Source organism: Metarhizium acridum (assembly GCF_019434415.1).
Source record: "Metarhizium acridum strain ARSEF 324 chromosome Unknown scaffold_1, whole genome shotgun sequence".
In the NCBI taxonomy this organism is placed as follows: domain Eukaryota; kingdom Fungi; phylum Ascomycota; class Sordariomycetes; order Hypocreales; family Clavicipitaceae; genus Metarhizium; species Metarhizium acridum.
This window is the reverse complement of record NW_027094015.1, coordinates 4,380,474-4,401,325: the sequence shown is the minus strand read 5'-3', so window position 1 is coordinate 4,401,325 and position 20,852 is coordinate 4,380,474. Positions and strand designations below refer to the sequence as shown.

The 20,852-nt window shown below is 49.9% G+C and overlaps 6 protein-coding genes across 9 annotated transcripts; 1 reads left to right on the top strand and 5 right to left on the bottom strand.

Annotated features, from left to right (window-relative positions):
* Window positions 1–1,348, bottom strand: SIS1_1 (Molecular chaperone (DnaJ superfamily); the record flags this gene model as incomplete). Its single annotated transcript, XM_007808505.2, has 3 exons — window positions 1–294; window positions 356–1,085; window positions 1,269–1,348. 3 exons carry the CDS (start codon window positions 1,346–1,348, stop codon window positions 1–3), a joined length of 1,104 nt encoding a protein of 367 aa, XP_007806696.1.
* Window positions 1,349–2,258: 910 nt separating this feature from the next.
* J3458_001369 (uncharacterized protein) lies at window positions 2,259–5,433 on the bottom strand. Of its 3 annotated transcripts, XM_066116689.1 has the most exons (6): window positions 5,253–5,433; window positions 5,065–5,121; window positions 4,910–4,991; window positions 4,680–4,838; window positions 3,291–4,616; window positions 2,259–3,236 (listed from the first exon to the last, which is right to left on the bottom strand). In XM_066116689.1, exons 1-6 carry the CDS (start codon window positions 5,352–5,354, stop codon window positions 2,968–2,970), a joined length of 1,995 nt encoding a protein of 664 aa, XP_065978575.1. In that variant the 5' UTR covers window positions 5,355–5,433; the 3' UTR covers window positions 2,259–2,967. The 3 variants fall into 3 exon arrangements, with proteins under 3 accessions (XP_065978575.1, XP_065978576.1, XP_065978577.1); XM_066116690.1 differs by having other exon boundaries at window positions 2,259–2,917; window positions 2,974–4,616; window positions 4,910–5,433; XM_066116691.1 differs by having other exon boundaries at window positions 2,259–2,917; window positions 2,974–4,991.
* Window positions 5,434–5,609: 176 nt separating this feature from the next.
* J3458_001368 (uncharacterized protein) lies at window positions 5,610–7,765 on the bottom strand. Its single transcript, XM_007808507.2, has 4 exons — window positions 7,496–7,765; window positions 7,266–7,432; window positions 7,024–7,209; window positions 5,610–6,962 (listed from the first exon to the last, which is right to left on the bottom strand). The coding sequence occupies exons 1-4, from the start codon at window positions 7,698–7,700 to the stop codon at window positions 5,829–5,831; spliced, it is 1,692 nt and encodes a 563-aa protein (XP_007806698.2). The 5' UTR covers window positions 7,701–7,765; the 3' UTR covers window positions 5,610–5,828.
* Window positions 7,766–8,455: 690 nt separating this feature from the next.
* On the top strand, window positions 8,456–9,922 carry J3458_001367 (uncharacterized protein). The gene is made up of 3 exons (XM_066116688.1): window positions 8,456–8,616; window positions 8,678–8,999; window positions 9,053–9,922. Exons 1-3 carry the CDS (start codon window positions 8,539–8,541, stop codon window positions 9,133–9,135), a joined length of 483 nt encoding a protein of 160 aa, XP_065978574.1. The 5' UTR covers window positions 8,456–8,538; the 3' UTR covers window positions 9,136–9,922.
* Window positions 9,923–10,106: 184 nt separating this feature from the next.
* J3458_001366 (uncharacterized protein) lies at window positions 10,107–11,844 on the bottom strand. Its single transcript, XM_007812063.2, has 3 exons — window positions 11,255–11,844; window positions 11,110–11,193; window positions 10,107–11,038 (listed from the first exon to the last, which is right to left on the bottom strand). The coding sequence occupies exons 1-3, from the start codon at window positions 11,318–11,320 to the stop codon at window positions 10,505–10,507; spliced, it is 684 nt and encodes a 227-aa protein (XP_007810254.1). The 5' UTR covers window positions 11,321–11,844; the 3' UTR covers window positions 10,107–10,504.
* Window positions 11,845–12,411: 567 nt separating this feature from the next.
* GCN2_1 (eukaryotic translation initiation factor 2-alpha kinase) lies at window positions 12,412–19,249 on the bottom strand. Of its 2 annotated transcripts, XM_066116686.1 has the most exons (5): window positions 16,698–19,249; window positions 16,305–16,643; window positions 15,254–16,253; window positions 14,783–15,204; window positions 12,412–14,728 (listed from the first exon to the last, which is right to left on the bottom strand). In XM_066116686.1, the coding sequence occupies exons 1-5, from the start codon at window positions 18,747–18,749 to the stop codon at window positions 13,997–13,999; spliced, it is 4,545 nt and encodes a 1,514-aa protein (XP_065978572.1). In that variant the 5' UTR covers window positions 18,750–19,249; the 3' UTR covers window positions 12,412–13,996. The 2 variants fall into 2 exon arrangements, with proteins under 2 accessions (XP_065978572.1, XP_065978573.1); XM_066116687.1 differs by having other exon boundaries at window positions 12,511–14,728; window positions 14,783–16,643; window positions 16,698–18,824; window positions 18,914–19,249.
* Window positions 19,250–20,852: the final 1,603 nt, after the last annotated feature.

Genomic DNA, 20,852 nt, shown 5'->3' with positions numbered 1-20,852 from the left:
TTACAAAATTTGCCTCAACTGCTGCTTTTGAGCCGCCGTCAAACTCGAAGGGAAGTTGACCTTGTACCTGATCACAAAATCACCCCGCTGACCGGGCTTCTTGGAGATGGGCATGCCCAGGCCGGGATACCGATCTTCGCTTCCAGGTTGCGTCGGCCCACTCTTGTCCAGGTTGATTTGCTTGCCTTCGATGGTGGTGACGGTTCTTTTCCACCCAGTGAGAGCTTCCTTGAGGTCCAGAACCACGGTGTGGACAAGGTCGTTATCTTCTCGCTTGAAGAGGACATGCTCCTTCTATCAAACAGTTAGTTATCAACCGTCGCAGGAATGTGATTGGAAAGGAAATTGTTCTTACCTCATCCACGATAAAATGTAAGTCTTGTCGACCACCTTCGACCTGATCTCCAACGCCATTGAACTTGATTTTCGAACCCTTCTTCAGACCCGGCTTGATGGGAACTTCCAAAATCTGGTCTGTCTGGACCCGCTTGCCGGTCTCGTCAAAAGTCTTGCGCTTAATCTTCATCTTTTTGGTGACTCCATTATACAACTCTTCCAACGACAGTGGTAGAGGCCGCTCCACTGTCGAAATTTCTGGTGTATGCTCACGTTGTCGTGCTTCACCAAAACCCGACGATCTCATTCTGGTGCGGCCAGAACGGCTACCGCCACCTCCGGCAAACGACGAGAAAATATCCGGCATATCCTCGTCACCGTGCATGCCCCCGCTCTGTTGCCGCATGAATTCAGCGAAGATGTCTTCTGGATTGTTGAAGCTGAATCCGCCGCCGGGTCCGCCGCCCGTGCTGAAGTGGAAAGTCCGAGTGCCTCCACCAGGCATACCTCCGCTTCCAAAGTCGAATCCGCCAAAGCCTCCACCAGGCATGCCGCCAGGGAAGCCCCCAGCACCATCGGGAGGGGGGGCACCTCCTCCCCTCAAAAGGAATTCGAGACCATATTGGTCATAAACCTTACGCTTCTCGGGGTCCGAAAGAATCTCGTAGGCTTGTGAGCACTCTTTGAACTTTTCCGCCGCATCCGGGCTGCCCTTATTTTTGTCGGGGTGCCATTTCAAGGCTACCTTTCTGTAGAGATATGTTAGTAGGCAAATTATTTGATTAATGCGGAGAAGAAAGGAGGTCGAGCTTCATCAACAACGGTGTTGCCACTGGTCATGTCACCACATCGAGCGACAAGCTCAACTGCGGCACACCGACAATCCGTTGGCAACGTGAAGCCCCGAGTCGTCAATAAGGAATGATGCATACCTATAAGCCTTTTTGATCTCGTCTTGAGTAGCCTCTGGCTTGACTGCCAAGGTATCGTAAAGCTTCGTTTCCTTGACCATGTTGCGTGTCGATTAATGACGTTGCTCTGGGTGGCTCTTTAAGACTTAAGGCTTTGTACCATATGCCACCGAATATTGTTATCGTAGGATTGTTTTATTTTATTTCTTCTTTTAATGCGGATTGATTGCTTTTGATTCGTCAAATTCCTACCTCAGTGTCTCTGTGCGAAAAAGAAGAGAGAAGAAAAGAGATCCACGATTTGGTTAAAGGGAGAAGTTGGTGGCGGGAGCGAGAATGTGGTCTGGCACAGTGGCACCTGGGAGGAAGAGTGGGAAGAGAGTGGGGGAGCCTTCTGGGAGCTTCTTTCCCCAGCGTCGGCAGCCGCAGATTTCCTTGTCCGAAGCCACCAGTTGACCAACACAGCTTCTGAACAGGCTCTGGCTATGACGCAAAGTGGGGAAATATTACCTGACCGTCCGGGATCTTGAGCCAGGTACGTGGGTAGTTATCTTGCTATTGTACGAACCCAAACTGGACCAGGCATTTCTATCGGTGTCCGCTGGATAAATAGTGCGCAGACACGACAATAGACGCAGAGTTCAATCACGGGTTTTGCACTTGTACAAAGCTGCCGCCACGGACGGACACCCATATGAATGGCGGCGCTTCAGTGCAGCTGGAACAAACTACGAATGGAAGGGAGAGGCGGGGTCACCGCACACGGCACTCGTACGATCTGTACCATGCGTGAAAGTACAGAGTACGCAGGTACCTGTCGGTATAATTTGTACGGCTGCTACGCCCGTGGAGCAACAGTCCGCTACATTGACATGCTCCGGTTGCACCATGCAGGCTCCGACTCATGACAGCACTAGAATACACTTCTTACACAGGACCGTAAAATAAGCCTAGACCATGAATGGTAAAAAAAAAATATATACCGTAGCGCATAATTTTACACTTTCCAATACCATCAATCAATTACTTCTTGAACGCTATCATGTAAGTTATCCTGTAGTGTGTCTCGTGTCGCTGGGTATACCTTGGGTAATGGAAGTTTCTAGAAGTATCTATCACCTGGGGGGCTCCTCATTGGTCGTCATGTGGTTTACCTCACCCGTTGTTCATCGTCCACTGAGGGCACCCTCGCGTGCTGATGCCGCTGCCACCACCCTTACTTCTGTTGTGTCCGTGTCCAAATCCGGATCCGTCTCAATAGCTGCCGTGGTCACAGGCGTACCTAACGCTGTCATAGTGGCTGTCGACGTCTGTCCATCCTCAAATGGATTGTCAAATCCGTTTTGGGCATCATCACTTCCTATCGATGCGCGGTTGCTGTCCATGGAATCAATGCTATCTGCCCGATGCTTTCTCTTGGATGGTGAAATGGGTTCTATTGGCCCCGATCCAGGCGTCTTCTTGCCTTCGTCGGCTTCTGCTTCTGCCGCTTCGGTGGCTTCATGATGAAGTTCTTGGCGGAACGCCTTATTTTCCGCCGTCGCGAACCGTTGTAGTGCTGCTGTCAAAGGCGCTCGTGCAGTATTCAAGGCTGTCTCAGTGGCGTAAACCATCAATGGTGTCTTGGTTTCTTGCCAGATATCCCGTAGCACACGTTCAATCTCTACTTTCTGCAAGGTATCTGGTCAGCACAAGGCGTGCCTAACTAACGGCCAAAGCGTCATACCTCAGCTTGTACTGGCTGTTCCCCGTTCGGGACGTAGGCCAACCGCCACCACTGATCCAACTGTTTGGGCTGCCCCCCCAATTCTATCAGATCCGGTTCAGCTCGTTGGCAGACATAGGTAACGTCTGACGGTGTTACCACTCCCCGGAGAAGAAATTCTTTACACGTCATAGGCCGTGGTCTATTTTGCTTCTCCGGTTGTGTGAGAAGCCGACCAAGGAACCTTTGCTTGGCCATGATTTGCTCCATCTGTGAGTTGAGGGCTACACCTGTCAGCAAACAACATTCCACCACCCACAATTTACAAACAAACTTACAACTTAACCTCTTGTCAATGTCAGTGAGCATGCGGAGAAGCATCTGCAACACCTCATCGACTCTCTCAAATGCGCTAGTTTCGCTCTCGCTCATTTCACAAGGAGCCATTCGGTAGTCTGGGTAACTGTCGGTATCAAAGCCAGATGCTACCATGCCTCGAAACTTGCCCAACCCGAGCAGATAATCGCTATATACCTGCCACTGATTCCTAGCCTTTTCTATCATTTGTTTTTTGTCCATCATTTGATGATCCCAGTCATTGCGCCACTCGAATAGTTGCTGTTCTTCTCTTGCGATTTTCATGATGGCATTCTTAGTGTCGCACCAAGACATCTGGATACGCCGAGCCTCATCCTTGCGGCTTGTTTGGTACTTTTCCAAGTACAACTTTTCAGGGATATCAATAGAGTCCTGTGGTCCATCACCATTAATTTTGATGGCCAGAACTTCACCCATCTCTGTGAACATGGCCATCTTTGACCCTTCGTGTAGCTCGTTCCATGACAAAACGTCGCTCCACATGGTGTGGTCTAATGACTCGTAAACAGTCTTGATGTACGTGTAGTCGCTGCGTGAATGCTCCATCTCCAAAAGTCCAAATTTGGCCTCTTCGTCACCCAAGTCGTCACCGAACACAGCAGCAAGCGCGGCTGAGTGTATCAGTGGCTTCAGCTTTTCCTCATTCCTTGGTCCCAGGTACTCGTAAAATTGCTTTTCGGGCCCCAGGCTTGGGTACGGAATCAGGTCCGTTAGGACACTGACGCTTCCATAACTTCGTTCTGTTAAGTCCAAGAATGCCATAAGTCGATGAATCTCTTCTTCTACATCAGGTTTGCTCTCGTCCTGGTAGCCCCATTGGAGGTCCCCTGCTTGCAGTCGTGCGAGTGCGTGTGTTGGTAAGATCTCCTGGCCCTTCCACCACTCGCTGTTGAATCCATACGATGCAGCGGGTGCACCAGTCTCTAGCAAAACATTCCTTGCCAAAGGTATCTGGTGTAGTACGGTTAGAAGGCCGCCGAGTCCATGGTTGCCCACCGTGCTTATGCCTTGGACCAAGAAAGCTGGCGCTCCAGTCGTTCGTTTTCGTAATGACGGCGCAGGGGCTGAGGGCACTTGAGATTCTGAGGGCCCAGCCGGAACCATAGCCCAGCTACCCTGATCATAGTCGTTTCGGTTCGCGGGGCCAAAATAGGGAGTTGACGTTGACTGCGTACTCATGACGCCGGATTGCTGTTCTGGCAATGCAATTCCAGCTTCCTGGGCAGACTCTCTAAGTGCCCTTTGCATATCTTCGTCTTCTCTGGTGGGCGGTGCGGCCGATCCTGCTGTTTATGCAAGCATGATTAGCGTCCCACTGGCGATGATACAATTCCCTGTAAGGCACTCACCCGGCGTATCTCCTGCCGCCCAGTCTACCATTCTACCCAGTGGTGACCGGCCGTTTGATCTCGATGGGGGTCTCGACGGTGCTATAGGCCCATATCCTTCCAGCGGTGGGGTGTTGCTTTTAATACCATTGTTTTTGTTTATCGACTCGATATGAAATGCTGCATAGAAGCAAGGATTAGCATTGCGGGATTCGGAACTGGTCCCAAATAGTAGGAATTAATTAGCGTACAAATACCTGCAGGGTTGACCGTGCCATCCCTATCCGCTTGGAATAGGCTCTCGTCCCATACACTCGTAAATTTTTGTCGAAACTACAGCCAAAAGTCAGCGTTGACCTTCTGCGAGCACCCAGCCCGCCCAGGGCAGCTACACCACGTTGCGTACCGACGCGGGATTATCAAAATACTGCATGAGAACCGCCTCGACATTGCCGCCAGTGTCCTGTCATAATTGGCCTTCAGTTAGCCGAGCTAGTTCTGGGAGCTTGAGCATAGAAGCCAATAGCTCTGGCAGAACCCAGAGTAGGAGCCGCGGTGCTGAGCAGGAGCATGGTGTGTGGCTGGCTAACGGACCTTGAGCGCCTGAATAATCATGGTCCGGTCATCGTGGGGATTGAGACCTGCAAAGTCAATGACTTGCGAGATCTGCTCCTCCGACGGTGCCATTGAAGCCATGTTGGCGACGTGTAGAGGCGACGTCGGTGTTGGAGGAATATGCTGGAGTTGACTCGTGGTGGGGACGAGTATGAAGAAGAACAAGGTTGAGACAGCAGACCAGACAGCACCTGAGCTTTGTTCTAGAAGCCAGATCTGGAGTGCTCAGGCGAGGCGGGTAGCGGGGGCAGCAGCAATGCATCACTCAAACCACTGTGACAGCGCTGACGTAGGGCCGCCCCAGTGTCAAGAATTGGAAGGTGAGGAAGGTGAGAGGGACCCGCCACGTTGACTACCCTAGAGCGACAACCAACATGGCACCGAGTACATTTGTAGTTATTCTGTCTGCAACTTGCTCGAGTGTGATTTCGTGAGTCATCGCCATGCTCTTATATTAGATTATGTGGTTACATTTAAACCACCCCCGTTGATGTAGCCAGACATATACAAGGCCATTCAGGTATAACGGCTTGTTTCATGGCTCCAATACCACTGCTAGCCATCTCCAGACTCCCAACTCCGCTTCTCAACCTCCAACTCGCGACTATACTCGCCAAATTCCGCAAAAATATCCTTGACAACATCGTTATATCTTTTTGGCCAGCGGAACCCTTCGTACATGGCCTTCGTAAAATCCCAATATTCAGGATAATATCCTGCAGTTTCCCAATCCAGGATCCCGCTGATTTGCCAACCGTGGCTCCCATCCTCATAATGCACCTTATCGACGAGAATATTGCGCGGGTTCAGATCTGCATGTGTGAAGACGATTCTGTGACCTCGGCGGCTGGGTTCGTCTGAGTAGCGCAGCTGCTGGCTGAATGATGCTTCATCGGGAAAGGGTCCAATGGGGTCTGCGTACTTGATGCGATGGTCGCGGCATGCTTCACCGAGGGTGTTGCAGATAGCCATTTGGGGATTCACTATTTTAGGGATATCTCGAATCTGCGAAATATAGTGCTTCATTTGTAGGGATATTGTCTGGAAGTCTTGGTCGGACAAGGCATCGTGCCCTTGTGCCAAGGTTATGCCTGGAACCCGCGTGATGAGGAGATAGCTGACTGATGTTGGGGATGGGTCAAAGTCGTCGTTCGCATTCGGAATGTTTTTAGAAACAATATCCAGAGCTCGTGGAGCGGGAATAGTGGTGTGCTGCTGAATCATTTTGAGCGCATGGAATTCGTTGCGCTGTAGGTCAGGCTCGCCGCGGTACTTGAGATAGAGGCCGAAAGGCAGTCTTTGGACGTTGTCTGCGTCATCCAATCCATATAATCGATGGCCTAGTTTTCGCAAAAGCTCATAGACTGCTATGCGAGCCGTGGCAGGCAAAAGAAGCCAGATATGGAGGAAAGGTGATAGGAGACGAGTTTGATTAAGTCTTGTGCGGGGGCGAATGCGGGTTTGATGAGACTTTGGGATAGGTTTAGGTGATTCCTGAGAAAGAAGACTAGGGGTCATACTTCTAGCAATATTCACCAGTTGAATGCTTCTACATAAGCGGGCATGTGTTCCAATAAAGCGGGCATCTACCTTGTCAATACCTGACCGGGAGTGATCACCAAGGAGAGCATATTTGCCGCTAATAGCAATAGGTCTTTCATTCCCGATGAGAACATGATCAACTTCATACTGTAACAACAGAAGTCAGACTCAAGGTCGCGAAATCGACCACCGGAGAGGGGTTTCCTACCTCAATCATGGAAGAAGGTCGCCTCACCAACCTAACTACTCCTCGCTTCAGGGCTTCAGACACGCTCTTTCGAACCAGCCAGTGGTTGTGATACGAGGATATCATTCCAGCTCTTTCGATACAATTCCGCCACCATTCCAGGTACGGACGACCAAAGAAGGCATTTAGCATTTGCAAAACACGTGGCTGGGAAAAGAATTAGACGCGGAGAGTTTACTCTGGTTGGTACGTATCAAACTCACGTCGGCGCTTGCCCATTTGTATGGAATTGGTAGAATAGGGACAACAATAAGAGGGTCCCAAAAACCACCACTCTTTCCGGAAACACAGCACTTGTATCCATCACGCCGGGTGATGGCCTTTATTGTATCGACATTTGGCTGTGGTGGTGATAAACCCTCATCAGTAACTGAGCAGTTAGCAACGTAAGGCAAGAAAATCAGGCCAAATTCAAACTTGAAACGTGACTTACTTGAATTGACGATGGGAATCCAATCCGATACTAGTAAATGTGCCTGGCCATCTGCTATTTGGCGTTGAACATACTCGGCAGCTACCTCGGGGTTACGAGCCTCAAGGACAAATGATGAGAGCAAGGCAGACGCCGGGTGTGGCAGAGGCAGGTCTCCAACAAGGGACAGCGCATCCTGAATGTGAATACGACCGCCATCCGCCATCGTCGGATACGCAGCTGTTAAGCGATAACGATGGAGGGAGAACTAAGAAGAGATGGACTAACGATGACTTGGAAGAGTTGTGCCTCAACAACTGGACGGCACTTGGGTCAATAGTAATGTGGATGCACCAACGGGCCGAACGACCCACACCGCCCCCTTTGCGTTTCCCGCGAGTCTAAGTACGGCGGCAATCTCGCATGTCTGATTGGTTGCTCTTGACAACCTCGATTTCGTGGTCATGTCCCCTTCGAGCATCACGCAGAGCTGTACTATATTCAGACAGTGCTACATATGCGACTGAAACCTAACTGATGGCTTAACTATGCAACTGAGACCAACTGCTGTTGGGTAGGTTCATATGTAGATGGCCATCTGATAGCCATCTCTGGCCGCGGCCGAAACAGGGCCGTACTAGGCCGGCGGCAAAGGCAATTATTGGACGTGGCAAGCCTACATCAACCTACGTGAAGTTGTTGGTTGCCTCCCGAGGCTTTCACTCAAAGAAATGTTGTTAGTACGTTGGTCAACACCGCATGAGGCCACTGCTCATTTCCTTGCCTGAGGCTATGAACAACACGACACAAACTGGCTAATCGCTTGGCTGTCGTTGCATACTGGACCTTGTCGAGCGCGTAAAGAAACTCTGGTGTCAGTGGCAAGGCTATGCAGTACATGGACGGTTTCTGTCTGCGAGAGAAGAGGGAAAGGCATAAATAATCAATATTGTCACTCAATGGCTTCCTGCCTCCTCATCAGTTCAAGTTCACAGTGTTTGCTCTTTTCTTCGTTTAAAATTGAAATCTACCATTGTGTGCTACCAGATTCTTGTCAAAGCCAAATGGACGCCAATACTACCCCATTTACCCTCTACATCACACTTCAGTATCTTCGTACCGTCAACAAAGTCAACAAATACGTAAGAATCTCTTCTTTCCTTCTTGTCTTCTCTCCCGTGTTCTTACAGTGGTGCAATGTAGCATTGGGGTCTGTACACCACCGACAGAGCACCGCCGAGTGGCTGTCTTTTGCATGCGACGGATGCTGGACGTACAGCTTTGGACCTCTACAAGGAGGTCCGAAAGGTTTCTGATCCCAGAAAATCCAAGTCCCTGGTTGTTTGCCTCAAGATTGCCGATGCTCCTTCGATGCAAATCCTGGACCGCGTAGCATCGAGCGTGCGGCTTATGGACCGCAATTGCCTCCCCTGGGGTGAAGCTCAGTGGACATGTCGTGTTTGGGTCAAAGAGGTTCTTCGATCTCTTCACGAGAATCGCCATATCAATCTCTCGGTGACGACCGGTCAGCCTCCTATCGCATTCTCAACTAGCAGAACTCTGTTAACAAATCTCTAGACACAATTGAAGTGACTGCTGTCATTGACAGCCGACAGCTACCTCTCGCGAATGGGAAGAGCCGAAATCTTCAACAGCCTTGACTGGATCGGACAACCCACTGTTCCTATGGACATCGATTCTGCATGGTACGGGTCATCTCCCATGGAAACAGAGACCAGTCGCCCTGGCAGTCGCTCTGGATACTATGGCACGAAGCCAATGGTCACAGAAACCCACGGCCGTCGTACATGGTAGTCTTGTAAAGGAAAGACGGCGGGAAGCTTGTTTGCCGTCACAGGCTTGTACGTTGGACTTCCATCTTAGTGTACTTTTGTTTGCAGCACATGACATCGGAGCGAACTATAGTATTTCAGCTCCTGATTTCATGTCGATGGATGGTGGAAATTCCCAATTTAAGTTCTTGGGTTGGCGAGACATGCACTATATTGGATATTTCGAGCGGCGCTTATTTCCATGTCAAGTGGTGAAGACGTATCAACTTTTATTTACCTTACAAAACGTCACCTGTCCCCTAATATAGGGCCCGAATCACGTCTTGACGACGTCCAGAATGCATCAATAATACCAAGGCTTCCGTTTTCTCTGACTATGACACATTCCCGCCTCAACTCACTTTCCTCAGCTCTGACCTGCTGACAACGCAAGCCAGCTAACCGCGCCGGATCTCCAAGACATCCAAAGACCCCTGAAAACGACAGGCCCCTTATGCTCCATCTCTTCCGCAATCTCAGAGACAAACATTCCCGCAAGCCCCCAGTCCGAAAATGCGCCAGTTCGCCTCGTGGCCGCTCTCCGGTTGGATTGAGGCGGGACACGCGCAGCTTCATATCAAAAGCGTAAGGGTACGACATTGGGCAGAAGAAAATAGTACCCGAGACGCGCCGACTTGCGCGGAACTGCTCCCTGTAATGAGAAGCACACGTGCCTGAATATACACATGTCGGCTCATACTGAAGCCGGCCGCCTGCGATGCTACCGTGATATGACGTATCTATGACACATAAAAAGAAAGGACATTAACTGTTAGACCATTAACCACACGCCCTATCACCGACAAATCAACAAAGAGTCGCACCAAAACGGCACAAATATCATACGTAACTTCAGTCGTGCATGTCATTTCTACGGCTCTCTAACGCTATCTATCAAAAGGCAAAATGCACCCAAATGCTAATACCAACCACATAATCAAACCCCCAAAGTCACCATACGCCTCGGCGCCCATATCCAGAGCGATCCCGTTGGAGACGGAACCATGCAGAATTGACGGTCCTGTCCAAATATGAAATGATACGCTCCTTATCCTTGACCCTTCTGCCTGTGTACCTGTGCATAACCCATGGCCTGCTATGCCATTTTACGAAAACGCCGTGCGATAAATTGAAACCCCGCTATGCTAGAGAAACGACCATGTCGAGTGGATCGTGACGATTTCGCTCGAGTACATCTTCACTTTGCATCGTCTTCTTCGTCTTCTTCTTCGTCGTCGTCGTCTTCCTCTTCAAAGTCACCCATGTCCTCTTCGCTATCGCTGCCTCCAAAGTCTTCCTCTTCATCAGACATGTTCCAGAAGTCGGCATCGTCATCGACGGGCTTGACCAGTGTAGGCGCTAGGTCGGCGGCTGTCGGCATTCTGGTATCAGATGGGATGTCTGCCTGAGTGCGGTCAACAACTTCTTTGGCACGAGAGTTGTATTCTTGTCGCTTATCGCGGTAAAGAACGCTGGCGTCAACGTTGGCAGGGGAGTTGATTTCAGGATCATCCATTAGTAGAAGAACTGATCGAAGGACAGACTCGACGCCGTGGAGCACGTTCCATCTCTCGCTCGCCGACTCGCCTGATTGTTCGTCTTCGCCCGGTCTATGGAGAATGGAAATACATAGGTGGCCGTCTGCGTAGACATTTGGATGGCAGATGTTCTTGGTGAGGAATTTGAAGGTCGGTGGTTGATAGGGATATTCGGGAGGGAAACGCATATCGGCCTGTATAAGGATTTGTCAGTTGGGTGGTACATTTCCCATCGTGACTCATGTCGTCTAGAATGCACACGTACGCGGAGATAGGCGCCATGCCAGATGCTGTCGGGGTTCACAACCCAAAGCCCGATCTTCCAACGCAGAAGATTGGTCTCGTCAGTCTGCCAAAAGTCAGTGTCGCCGTTCTGGAAGAATCGTGACGAATGTTCCGCCGCATCGCACCTCAATAGTTACCCATTTCTCCTTCTCAAGAGCCTGCAACTCCTGCATCAAACGCCTTTGAGCCATGGTTGCTATCGGTCCAGGCACCAGAATGAAGACTGCAATCAGGATTCGGGTCCGAGTCTAGGTAGGCCAAGCAGTGTGACGAGTCTGGTATGAAGTACCAGTCGGGAGTATGAAGTGCCCAAAAGGGCTGAGGCAGAGGGGGGCTTTTTGTGAGGGGCGATGGACGGTCCGAGGGTATGTGTGAAAGGGGTGCCGAAGGAATGAATGTTCAGAGTAAGGCTTGAGTCAAAGGCAGATGCGCGAAACAAAGGGCTGTAGCTTGTTGGGCGACTGTTGCAGGTGCTTTTGGGAACGGCTTGCGGTTCTGTTTAATTCGAGATGATGAAGTCGGGCGAGGCGGGACGGAAGTGATCACTTCCAAGTCTCTAGAGGAACATTGGCGTCCACGTCTGCCCAGGTGGTCAACCAGTGCATCAGGTGGCCGCCACACGCGCTGGTGCACACCTACCAGCGGATGTCACTGTCGCCTCGAATCATGACGCCTCCAGTCCAGTCAAGCCCCCCGAAAGTCAAATGCTCGGGCGCCTCGCTTCCACCAGACCGTTCGCTACCAGTTCAGTGTTGATGTCAAGTTCCATCTCCACACCCCCAAGGCATCCTGCCTCGATGTTGGGTCCATGTTTGCCAGGCAGCCAGGTTGCGGGTCTTGAGCCAAAGCCAAATGCACCGATACCCAGCAACAAATAGTCATCTTGTGAGATACATCAACAAGGCGCCCAAAGATGGCCCAAGACCGGCTCTCCACGTCGGGTACATCGAGGCTCGAGGTTCCGGAGGGCCGGATCAGCTCCACAGTCTGCTAATTCTGGTACTACCAAGGTCCCTACCCTACTTAAGTAGGTACCTTGGCGCGCCAAGGGGTTTTCTAGTGACTATCCTCTGGCTATCATCTATCACAAGACAGGTCTTGCGGAGGTGCGTTGGGTGTATCCAATTCTGCTTCTAGTCTAGTAACACTGTATTTGGCCGTACCTAGGCCAGGGAACCGTAACTAACTACGCAAGTCACCATGAACGCATCGCGATGCGCCAGACACACTAGCCGATGAGCTAGCTAAAAAATGAACACTGTGAGCTAGTTTTATCCTCATTGCGGAGGGAAGAAATATTTATAATAGTAAAAGTCTTAATAGTCTTAAGTTATATAAAGTTACTTTATAATTAACGTAACTTGAATAAAATGAGACAGCACACAGGATGGTCTGCAACTTCTGGACATGCAAACGTTGCAAGAAGAGGATGCCGAAAGAAGAGAGGCATCTACACGTTCTTTTGTGGGACGAAGTTCTCCAGCTTGTGCCACCTCCGTTGAAACGAAGTGCCCCAAGTGCCAGAAAATATTTGCCAACCCCGAAGAACACTCGAAGAGCTGCGATTTCTGGAGATGTAATCGCTGCAGATCCTCGTACCCCCTAGCACGGAAAGAGTCACGCGCAGAGGAGTGTGCCGAAGCCCGACCGGCTTTCTGCAGCAAGTGCGGCAATTTCATGTCAGCTACTGAGTTCGAGCAACACAGGACGACTTGTCGCTATCAGTCGTGCCCGCAGTGCTGTCTCCGCCTACACCCGGATGTGATCGACACTCATATTAAGAGTTGCCACCAGACAATATGTAGTTCCTGCCGTGCCTATGCTGAATGGCGCATCGCGTCTGTTCTCGTCGCATCAAGCTCGTCTTAAAGCCAAACTGCTGATGTTCCCGCATCAGCTCCTTCCCGACGACAATCAACGTGCCTTAATTACACCCCGACAAGGCAAATCGAGAAGAAACCAACCGACGCATCTCTGTCTCCAGGCCTGCTTTTAGGCAATAGCGACGGCATCTACACCTCCAATGATGGACAGCCCAGCCGCGAGGACAGTCACAAAGGCATCGGTGCACCATCTTCCCAGATATACAGATGAGAAGAAAGCATACAAGAGGGTGTATTAGCGGTGCCTCCGCCCTGTTTAGAGAGAGAGAGTTACAACTAGCTTAAGCTAGCCTAAGAAATTGGCTACATTTAGCTGTTAGTGATAAAATAATGAAGGCGCTTACAGATATAATTTTGAACACTAGTTATAAAAGCAGGGTAAGTAGGTAGCAGGTGAGAACTTGGGCACTTACCCGTCTGGTGAGTAGCAAAGCACCAAAGGTAAAGTACCTAGTACTTTAGCTTATTTGCGTCCTCGTACAGAGCCAGTTCTCACCCCGAAAATACCAGACCAGACAACATAATTTCTCTTTGTCATTTGACGCTATCACCCAGCTGCATCGTTAAACCCCACATTCATCAATAGCCCAAACACAAACACACATTGAATGATATTCTTGTGCTGACTTGAGACATTCATCTACTCAAGTACTTTAAAAAGCTGTGCCATTCTTATGAATGAATGTGTGCGAGTAAGCCTGTGTTGGTTTTCAGCTGCCTCTCACAGTTTCACCTCACTTTTACGTGAAAGTGTCATGAGTCGTGTCATCCTCCTACAGGAGTGCATCCTTCCGGCTTGTTCCATCGTACCCAAAACGAAACGTGAGAGGCTGTGATTTGGTCGGACCGGCGTCCCCGAGAGACAATAGACTTGATCGGTGTACGGTGCAGAGCCTCAACACCCGCTTATGCCAAGTCCCCACAACGTCCACCTCTCCAATTCGATCCCCAACTCCTGCCGAAAAGCCCTTGCAACACGCCATCTTACGCACTCAAATCATAGTACACACAGGTACCGGTGCGAAAGTTGTATATGAATGCATGCTTAGAGATGCTCTTCATCTCATACGTCGACCGCCAAGTGTCGAGCTGTGCGTGGAGTTCCCGGACATACTTCTTCTCCGTCATGGTCACTGCATGTTCCACACTCTTCCAGCTCTCGTGCTCAGAAAGTCTTGTTTCTCGGAGAAGATCCATGACCTGGTCCGTAGTCTCTATAGCCAAGATCGGTCCATCTAGGTAGCTTCGCATCAAGTTACTAGCGCTGACTTGAGCCTGGTCCACCACGGTCCTGCGATTGAACTTCTTGCTCTTGGTACCAGCAACGAGAACCTTGACGTCCTGATCTTGATTTCGATCGCTATTATGAGTCCCACTAGATTCGCCGCCGTGTGACACATTGCCTCTGAGTTTTGCGAGAGCCCGGGAATCGCGCTCCTTGAGTTCAGGTCGAAGCCAGGCCATTAGCTGGCTAAGCGGAATATCCACGTCTTGCACGTCTTTTCGATTCATGGTTTTGATCTTGAGCATTGCTTCTGGCTTAATCACAATGATCCATGAGTAATTCTCGTCCCTGTGCTTAGACAACAAGTCTTCGGGAGAACGCGCATCCTTGGCCATTTCCGCACTGATGTCATGGTCCCAAAGAAGCTGGAGAACTTCGATACCGGTGGACCGAAGAATAGCTGCGTCAAATGAAGCAACAAGCACTTCGCACTATCATATATGAGTATTTGTGACAGAACTCCCCCAAGCATCGAATGCACTTACTCTTTTTCCAGTAAATATCGTATTGGAATCCGACTCCTGCTTCTTGAGAAATGTTTTGCTTCCACTCTTGTTGGGAACACGAGCCAGACGTTCCCAGGCGAGACTAAACCCAACGGCATGCCTCTCTTCAAAGTTGCCGCCAATTTTTGGGCGTTGCTCTTTGATGAGGTGATCGTATCGGCCACCTGCAGCAAACACGTCTCTGGTCTTTCTATCGTAGACGCAGGAGAACATAATTCCACCCATGAAAAAGTTTTCTCTCAGACTGTTGAGGGGGCTAACGTATAATTTGCTTATCACACCAAATCGTTTGCAGTACTCTGCGACCTCTTTGAGGTGGGCCATAGTTGACACCGCCCTTTGGTACAAATCACTGCCCTCAAACAGCACCTTGAGCTTTGAAATTACCTTGTTGGGGGTGTCTAATTGCGATTAGTCTTTTATTATTGCATCAGCAGTCTCGCCGCTTACCTCGAAAATCGAATCGCTGGAGCTCGTCCACGCTTGTGGCCGACACGCCTACAGTTGTAGATCGCAACTCCGCCCTAACCTTCTGCCAGGTATGTCCATGGACATGCAGTTTGCTCAGCGCCTCAGCAGCCTGTCGTCTACACGAAGACTCAACTCCACAGTGGTCAAAGATGAGTTGGAGGAGATCTGAGTGACCCACTTGAAAGCACATCTGAGCATTCGATAATGACGGAAACGCTTGAACGATTTCGTCTAGCACCTTCAGCACTTCTGCCTCCTTAAGAGCGAGGTCAAGTGTGTCGGTTGTGACGATGTCAAAGTCAACCTCCCCAAACATGTACGGCTGGCCTGTATCTAGCCTATCACGGTACACGTTACTAAAGTAGAATGATCGCTGCAATATGGGGCCGCCAGCCTGTTTTGCAATCATTCTGGCGTTGCCCATGGTCAAATCAAAAGGAAGCTGCAAAACAGTCCCGTTGGAGTCCAAGACCTGAACGACATTTTCACCATACTGACTTGAGCGAGGATAGATTGAGGTCCGAGGCATTTCTAATGCTCCGTGCCGTCGAAAGATGGAGATCAGGGTGCTCCGGACCACACCCTGATTCAAAAGTTCGCTAGCGCTAGGCTGAGTACCAAGCATGTCCCAAGCATAGTCTTTGGCCGCATCCCGAGGTCGTGCAAACAGCGTCGACAGCATCTTGCTATAATACGGCGAGCTAGGATCGGCTAGACCTGCAAGGGTTCGTCGAATAGTCTCACTCTCCATCTGCACGGGGAGCTTGCCGCTCTTCAACAAATCAGCACTGGATGGCCTATCCTTGGGATTGTGATTGACCAGAGACAAGACAATGTCTGTCTGTTTCCGCTCAGCTGGCTTGAAATCAGAGGGCAGCTCCGGCTTGGGTCGGCGTAGTTTTCCAATAACATCTGCCTTTTCCATACCAACCATGGGATGATAGCACATTTCGAAAAATATGATACCCAACGAGTACATCTGCCCTCGGTTAGCCCTTTCAACCTCAAAGTGTTGCGTATCATGGCTTACATCGACTTTGGTGCTGTATAGCCCATTGCCAGCCGATCGAACTTCTGGAGCCGAGTAGTAAGCAGTGCCAATACTTCGAGTCATGCTGTCGTTTTCAAGACTATTGGCAGCGACTTTATCGACCGAAAATTGTCCGCTGGTGGCTAAGCCAAAATCGCCAATTTTGACATTATCGACTCCTTCAAGACTGCTGCTGATGAAAATATTTTCAGGCTTCAAGTCCCGATGCACAATACCAAGTGCGTGAATGTGTGACATGCCTTCCAAGATCTGTCGAAACAGCCTCCAGATCTCTGATGTGTTCTTGTACAGGTTGCGTGAGATCAAGTCCCGAAGTGTCTCACCAGTTAGCTCTAAGTGTTGTAAGTAGGAATGTCATGTTCATGTGCTTACTCGCTTTTCGCAATATTCCATGGAAATATAGAGAATTGTCCGGAATGCACGATGTTGCCGTGCACGCCTCAGTATTTGTCCTGCACGTTCTTTGCTAGGTGACAAGACACCATTCCCAGCCTGATCTGCGACGATGGAGCTATCGTCATCAGAGTCGTCCTCAATGGCATTGTCATCACTGTCGTCATCATATCCAAACTCGATGGCAGCATTAGATGACATGAAGTCAAGGCCACCAGTGCTAGTCGCAAACTGGATGTCAATGCCATCAGAGACCGTTTCTTCCGTCTCCTCAGTGTAACCTTCAGTAGACGTGCCACCCTCAGTATCAGTAGCGTCGGGGACTTCTTCAACCCAGGTATTATAGTAGCGGACCACAGCTGGATGGCTGAGTTGTGACAGCAACCGCACCTCCTTTAAAATCTCAGTCAAACTGGCGTGAGATCGCTGGGTGACCTTTTTAATAGCATAGATTTGCCCATCAAGTTTCTTCCGAGCTTTTACAACCTCTCCAAAACCACCTTTGCCAAGGCGACCCTCTTCCACAAAGTCCTCAGTGTATCTAGAAACAACGGCCCCACGACTCATGGAGTCTCGCCTAAGCCTCGCAGGAACGACATGAAGCGATGTCAGAGATGGCGTTGCCGACAGTGGCCTGGAGGAATCAGACTCTGAGAAGACTGGCGCGTCAGTAGCCAAAAATTCACTTGAGCCAAGTTCAAATGGCCGAGGTCGCTTTTGCTTGTCTTCCTTGAAGAATCGACTGACTAGTTCTTCAAGCGGTTGCGAGAGTGTCAGCTCCTGCATCAGGTTTCGTGGCGACGAATACTTTTGCAGGACATCGAGGCCAAAGATCATTTGTATGAATACAATGCCAAACTCCCATACATCCGTCTTGTATGAATACTGTGGCTTGGATTGCCCAGCAATCTCGGGTGGTAGCCAATATGCCGACTTTGCAGAAGTCAGTCCTGGAAGCCCCGGGTTTGGGGTACTAGCATTATGAATTTCGCGCTGATACCAGCAATCAGACAACTTAGGGACAAACTCGCCCGTCGACTCTCGAAACAAAAGTACATTGTTCGCATGAATGTCTTGATGCGCAATATTCTTGGAATGCAAAAAGCTCAAGGCATCTAACAAGTCTCTAGTCCAAGACCGAACTTTGCCGAGTTCGAGATGGCCCGCCAGATCCAGAAGCTCCTCGAGCGAACCTTTCACCGCCATTGGCATCAATATCCTGACAGTCCAGAAATTTGCAACTGCCGCATCATCCGACTTCCCGCTTTCGACCTTGAAATCCAAAATATCGACTAAACGGTTGTGGTAAATTGACTTGGTATTCTTCAGCTCCTGAAGTCTAGACTCGACGGACTGCAGCTGCTTCTTGAACTCCTTGGGGTCCCTCCCGTTGGGTCGCAGGATGGCTTCCTTTAGTGCTAATGTTTGGTCGCCTTGGCCATTGCCCAGAACCGGTCGGACAGTGTATACGACAGTGACCTTGCCCTCTCGCGGATCGCATTTACCCGTCACCGATTTGAAACTGAGGATATTACCCTCCTTATTCTTCACATGACAAAACTGATCGAAATCGATACGTTCAATAGAGGCAGCAGAATTTTCGCTGGGTAAGCCTTCTAGTCCATTAGGCCGTCGACTGAGCCTCGATTCCTTTGCCTTTTGTCTTTGTCTGTCAATCTGTTGCTGGAGCATTTCCGACATGACGCGCTCCTCCTCCTTGGTTTCTTCCATCTTTTTCCGTTCCTCATCATCTTTCTGGCGCTGCGCCTTTTCTGCTAGTTTGACCTCGTGTCGTTCTCGCTCCTCTTCGAGGGAAGGCAGCTGCTTGCCGGATGCTTTGACTTGAGCGGCATCTTCAAGGATGTCACGAATGCCCTCGACAATCCTGTCGACCATTTCCTGTTGATCTTTGGCAAATTCCCGAGGTTCGGTGTCTATAAACTTCTGGATCTTGAACTGTGTAGATTCGCGTAGGCCATCGAGACCTTTGACAGTCAGAAGCGGTGGGGTTTTTGGGTACGTTGCCGTCATGACAAACCCAACAGTTACGGCAAAGTCGCTATCGATGGATGCTTTGATTCGAATGTCGAATGATGGCTCTGTCTTCTGAACCTGCTGTCAGTTGTGTGCAAGTCATACAGAAAGGGGAGCATAGAGAGACTTGAGGAGTCGGTGTGCGTGTCGGTTCTTTTTACCTTCCACGCGCTGTGCACATCACTGTGTTTCACGAAATCATCTCCATATATGGCTTCGAGAGCCAGCAGCTCGTTTTGCTGCAATTCGTCATATTCAATTTTTGCCGTTGCGTCCGGGGTCGTAGGCTTGAGGCCAGGGAAGCTTGAGTCATTGCTGCTTGCCTTGGGCAAGGACTTCTTCCATGCGCTAGATGCTTGCCACGCCATGATTGCGTGAGGTCCAAAGCGTGGTCACAGCTAAGCTGCGACTCTTTAGACGGAAGAAGCCATGGCGGTCCGGCTTGGAAGATTGTGGATAGAATATATGGTTAGAAACTGAGGTGGTGAAGAAACGAGAAGGCAAAAGCTCCATGTCTGCTCTGAAGGCCACTAGAGCACCAGTTGACCCGCTGTAAGCAGTCTGGTGTTCAAGATGGCGGGGTATGTCAACTGATATCCACTCCCACGCAGCATACCAAGGTCAATTTGACATTTTTCACTGCAACTAATATTCCAGAAAATCCCACAGGCCCAAGATACCTGCTAACATAGTTTTATTTAATTGTAACCCGTTTCCAGAACTTGACTAGGATGATTTACAATACCACTTCGTGACAACGCTCGCTTCTTGCGATACCCACCACTGCCAGGAAATTATTACAATCCGCAAACCCACGCCTCGCACTTAACCACAGGCAGTTAACTATTGTCCGAGTTCTCTGACTATGTGGTATTTTTACCTGCTCAAGCACCTTTCGGAGCGGGATACCGGACTTTGGCGGATAATAGTGGGGTTGGCTGTTGTTTAGTGTTGAGCGAACCATAAGGCCTCGAGGCCTTCTCACAAGAGTCCCCCCATTGACCAACCTGCCAAATACTGGCTGCTAGTTTCTTCGCAATTGACAACCAGAAACTCTTGTCCTATTCACGGCCGTCTTTCTTTCTTGAAATCTCAATGGACGAAAGACACTACCTGCGCCTCGCATATGCATCAATTTCCCCCTTTCGGTTTGTGCGGGGGAGGTAACAACGTGAGAGGCATGCAAGCTCTGTCAAAACCATGACTAGACCAACAGCTCAACTCCGGCATTGCAGAGATTGATGTTAGCAGTGCGCTGCCATTTGAGTCACAAACACTCTAACCGTAGAACCAGACTAGTCGTCAACCTTGCTGGTTTCGGTTCTTTCATCATGAGAAAATTTGTTAGAAGCACTTGCCTGATAGGAGCTCATAAACGTATGGCTTCACCTAGTCTTGCCTTGAACCGGCCTTCTTAGGAACCATTCTTAACCATGAATGATATTTACTTCTGGTCCATTCTGACTGGTAAGGAAGGCTGCACGTAAGGCGGTATGGTAATGTTTCTTGGAGCAGGCCATAACCAAGAAGGGGACACCGGATTGCCAAAAGCTGATTGTGTGGCGGACGTGGATTTAAATGGCCGCGAGGTTTGTTTATACTTGAGCGCGTTCTCACGTACAGATCCGGCATACTATTTTCGTGGCGAGGTCCAAATGGTTGAGTATGATGGTTTTTCTCACCTGCACAGCCTGAGTGTCGCTAAGCGACATAGTCAAATGCGCGTGAACTCAAAGATAGCTGACAAAGTGATTGACCCCCTAATCTCAGCCAATGAGGTAACTTGGCTTTGGTCATGTTGACAAGGTGAACATGCCAATAGTGGAGCTGCACAAGAGCATTCACCCCAAGATCATCTCAACTCCTACGGAATCAAGACTTTATGAAGCGGGAATCAACAACCCTGTGTGGGCAACCCGTGGATGGACATTTCGGGAGCAATACTTCTCGAGAAGAAGGATTATCTTGGACGGAGACTCCATACGATGGGAGTGCTCCTCTGCGATCTGGCGGGAGCATGTTCAGCCGCCTTCACATCTAGACAGAGCGCAAGAAAACGTTATTGGTTGCGAGTCAATAGTCAACCCACGAATTCCAAGT

What these genes read in the sequence shown, in the direction of transcription:
- J3458_001368 (XM_007808507.2), bottom strand. Translation starts at nt 7,700, where the DNA reads ATGGCGGATGGCGGTCGTATTCACATTCAGGATGCGCTGTCCCTTGTT. An exon ending in ACAAATGGGCAAGCGCCGAC is followed by an intron (nt 7,210 to 7,265) that starts GTGAGTTTGATA and finishes TTCTTTTCCCAG; the next exon opens with CCACGTGTTTTGCAAATGCT. An exon ending in GACCTTCTTCCATGATTGAG is followed by an intron (nt 6,963 to 7,023) that starts GTAGGAAACCCC and finishes CTGTTGTTACAG; the next exon opens with TATGAAGTTGATCATGTTCT.
- GCN2_1 (XM_066116686.1), bottom strand. Translation starts at nt 18,749, where the DNA reads ATGACGGCAACGTACCCAAAAACCCCACCGCTTCTGACTGTCAAAGGT. An exon ending in TGGAATATTGCGAAAAGCGA is followed by an intron (nt 16,644 to 16,697) that starts GTAAGCACATGA and finishes CTAACTGGTGAG; the next exon opens with ACACTTCGGGACTTGATCTC. An exon ending in TATACAGCACCAAAGTCGAT is followed by an intron (nt 16,254 to 16,304) that starts GTAAGCCATGAT and finishes AACCGAGGGCAG; the next exon opens with ATGTACTCGTTGGGTATCAT.
- J3458_001366 (XM_007812063.2), bottom strand. Translation starts at nt 11,320, where the DNA reads ATGGCTCAAAGGCGTTTGATGCAGGAGTTGCAGGCTCTTGAGAAGGAG. An exon ending in AGAAATGGGTAACTATTGAG is followed by an intron (nt 11,194 to 11,254) that starts GTGCGATGCGGC and finishes GACTTTTGGCAG; the next exon opens with ACTGACGAGACCAATCTTCT. An exon ending in GGCATGGCGCCTATCTCCGC is followed by an intron (nt 11,039 to 11,109) that starts GTACGTGTGCAT and finishes ATCCTTATACAG; the next exon opens with GCCGATATGCGTTTCCCTCC.
- J3458_001367 (XM_066116688.1), top strand. Translation starts at nt 8,539, where the DNA reads ATGGACGCCAATACTACCCCATTTACCCTCTACATCACACTTCAGTAT. An exon ending in TCAACAAAGTCAACAAATAC is followed by an intron (nt 8,617 to 8,677) that starts GTAAGAATCTCT and finishes GGTGCAATGTAG; the next exon opens with CATTGGGGTCTGTACACCAC. An exon ending in CAATCTCTCGGTGACGACCG is followed by an intron (nt 9,000 to 9,052) that starts GTCAGCCTCCTA and finishes ACAAATCTCTAG; the next exon opens with ACACAATTGAAGTGACTGCT.
- J3458_001369 (XM_066116690.1), bottom strand. Translation starts at nt 4,710, where the DNA reads ATGGTAGACTGGGCGGCAGGAGATACGCCGG. An exon ending in GGCGGCAGGAGATACGCCGG is followed by an intron (nt 4,617 to 4,679) that starts GTGAGTGCCTTA and finishes TTGCATAAACAG; the next exon opens with CAGGATCGGCCGCACCGCCC. An exon ending in AACAGCCAGTACAAGCTGAG is followed by an intron (nt 2,918 to 2,973) that starts GTATGACGCTTT and finishes GATACCTTGCAG; the next exon opens with AAAGTAGAGATTGAACGTGT.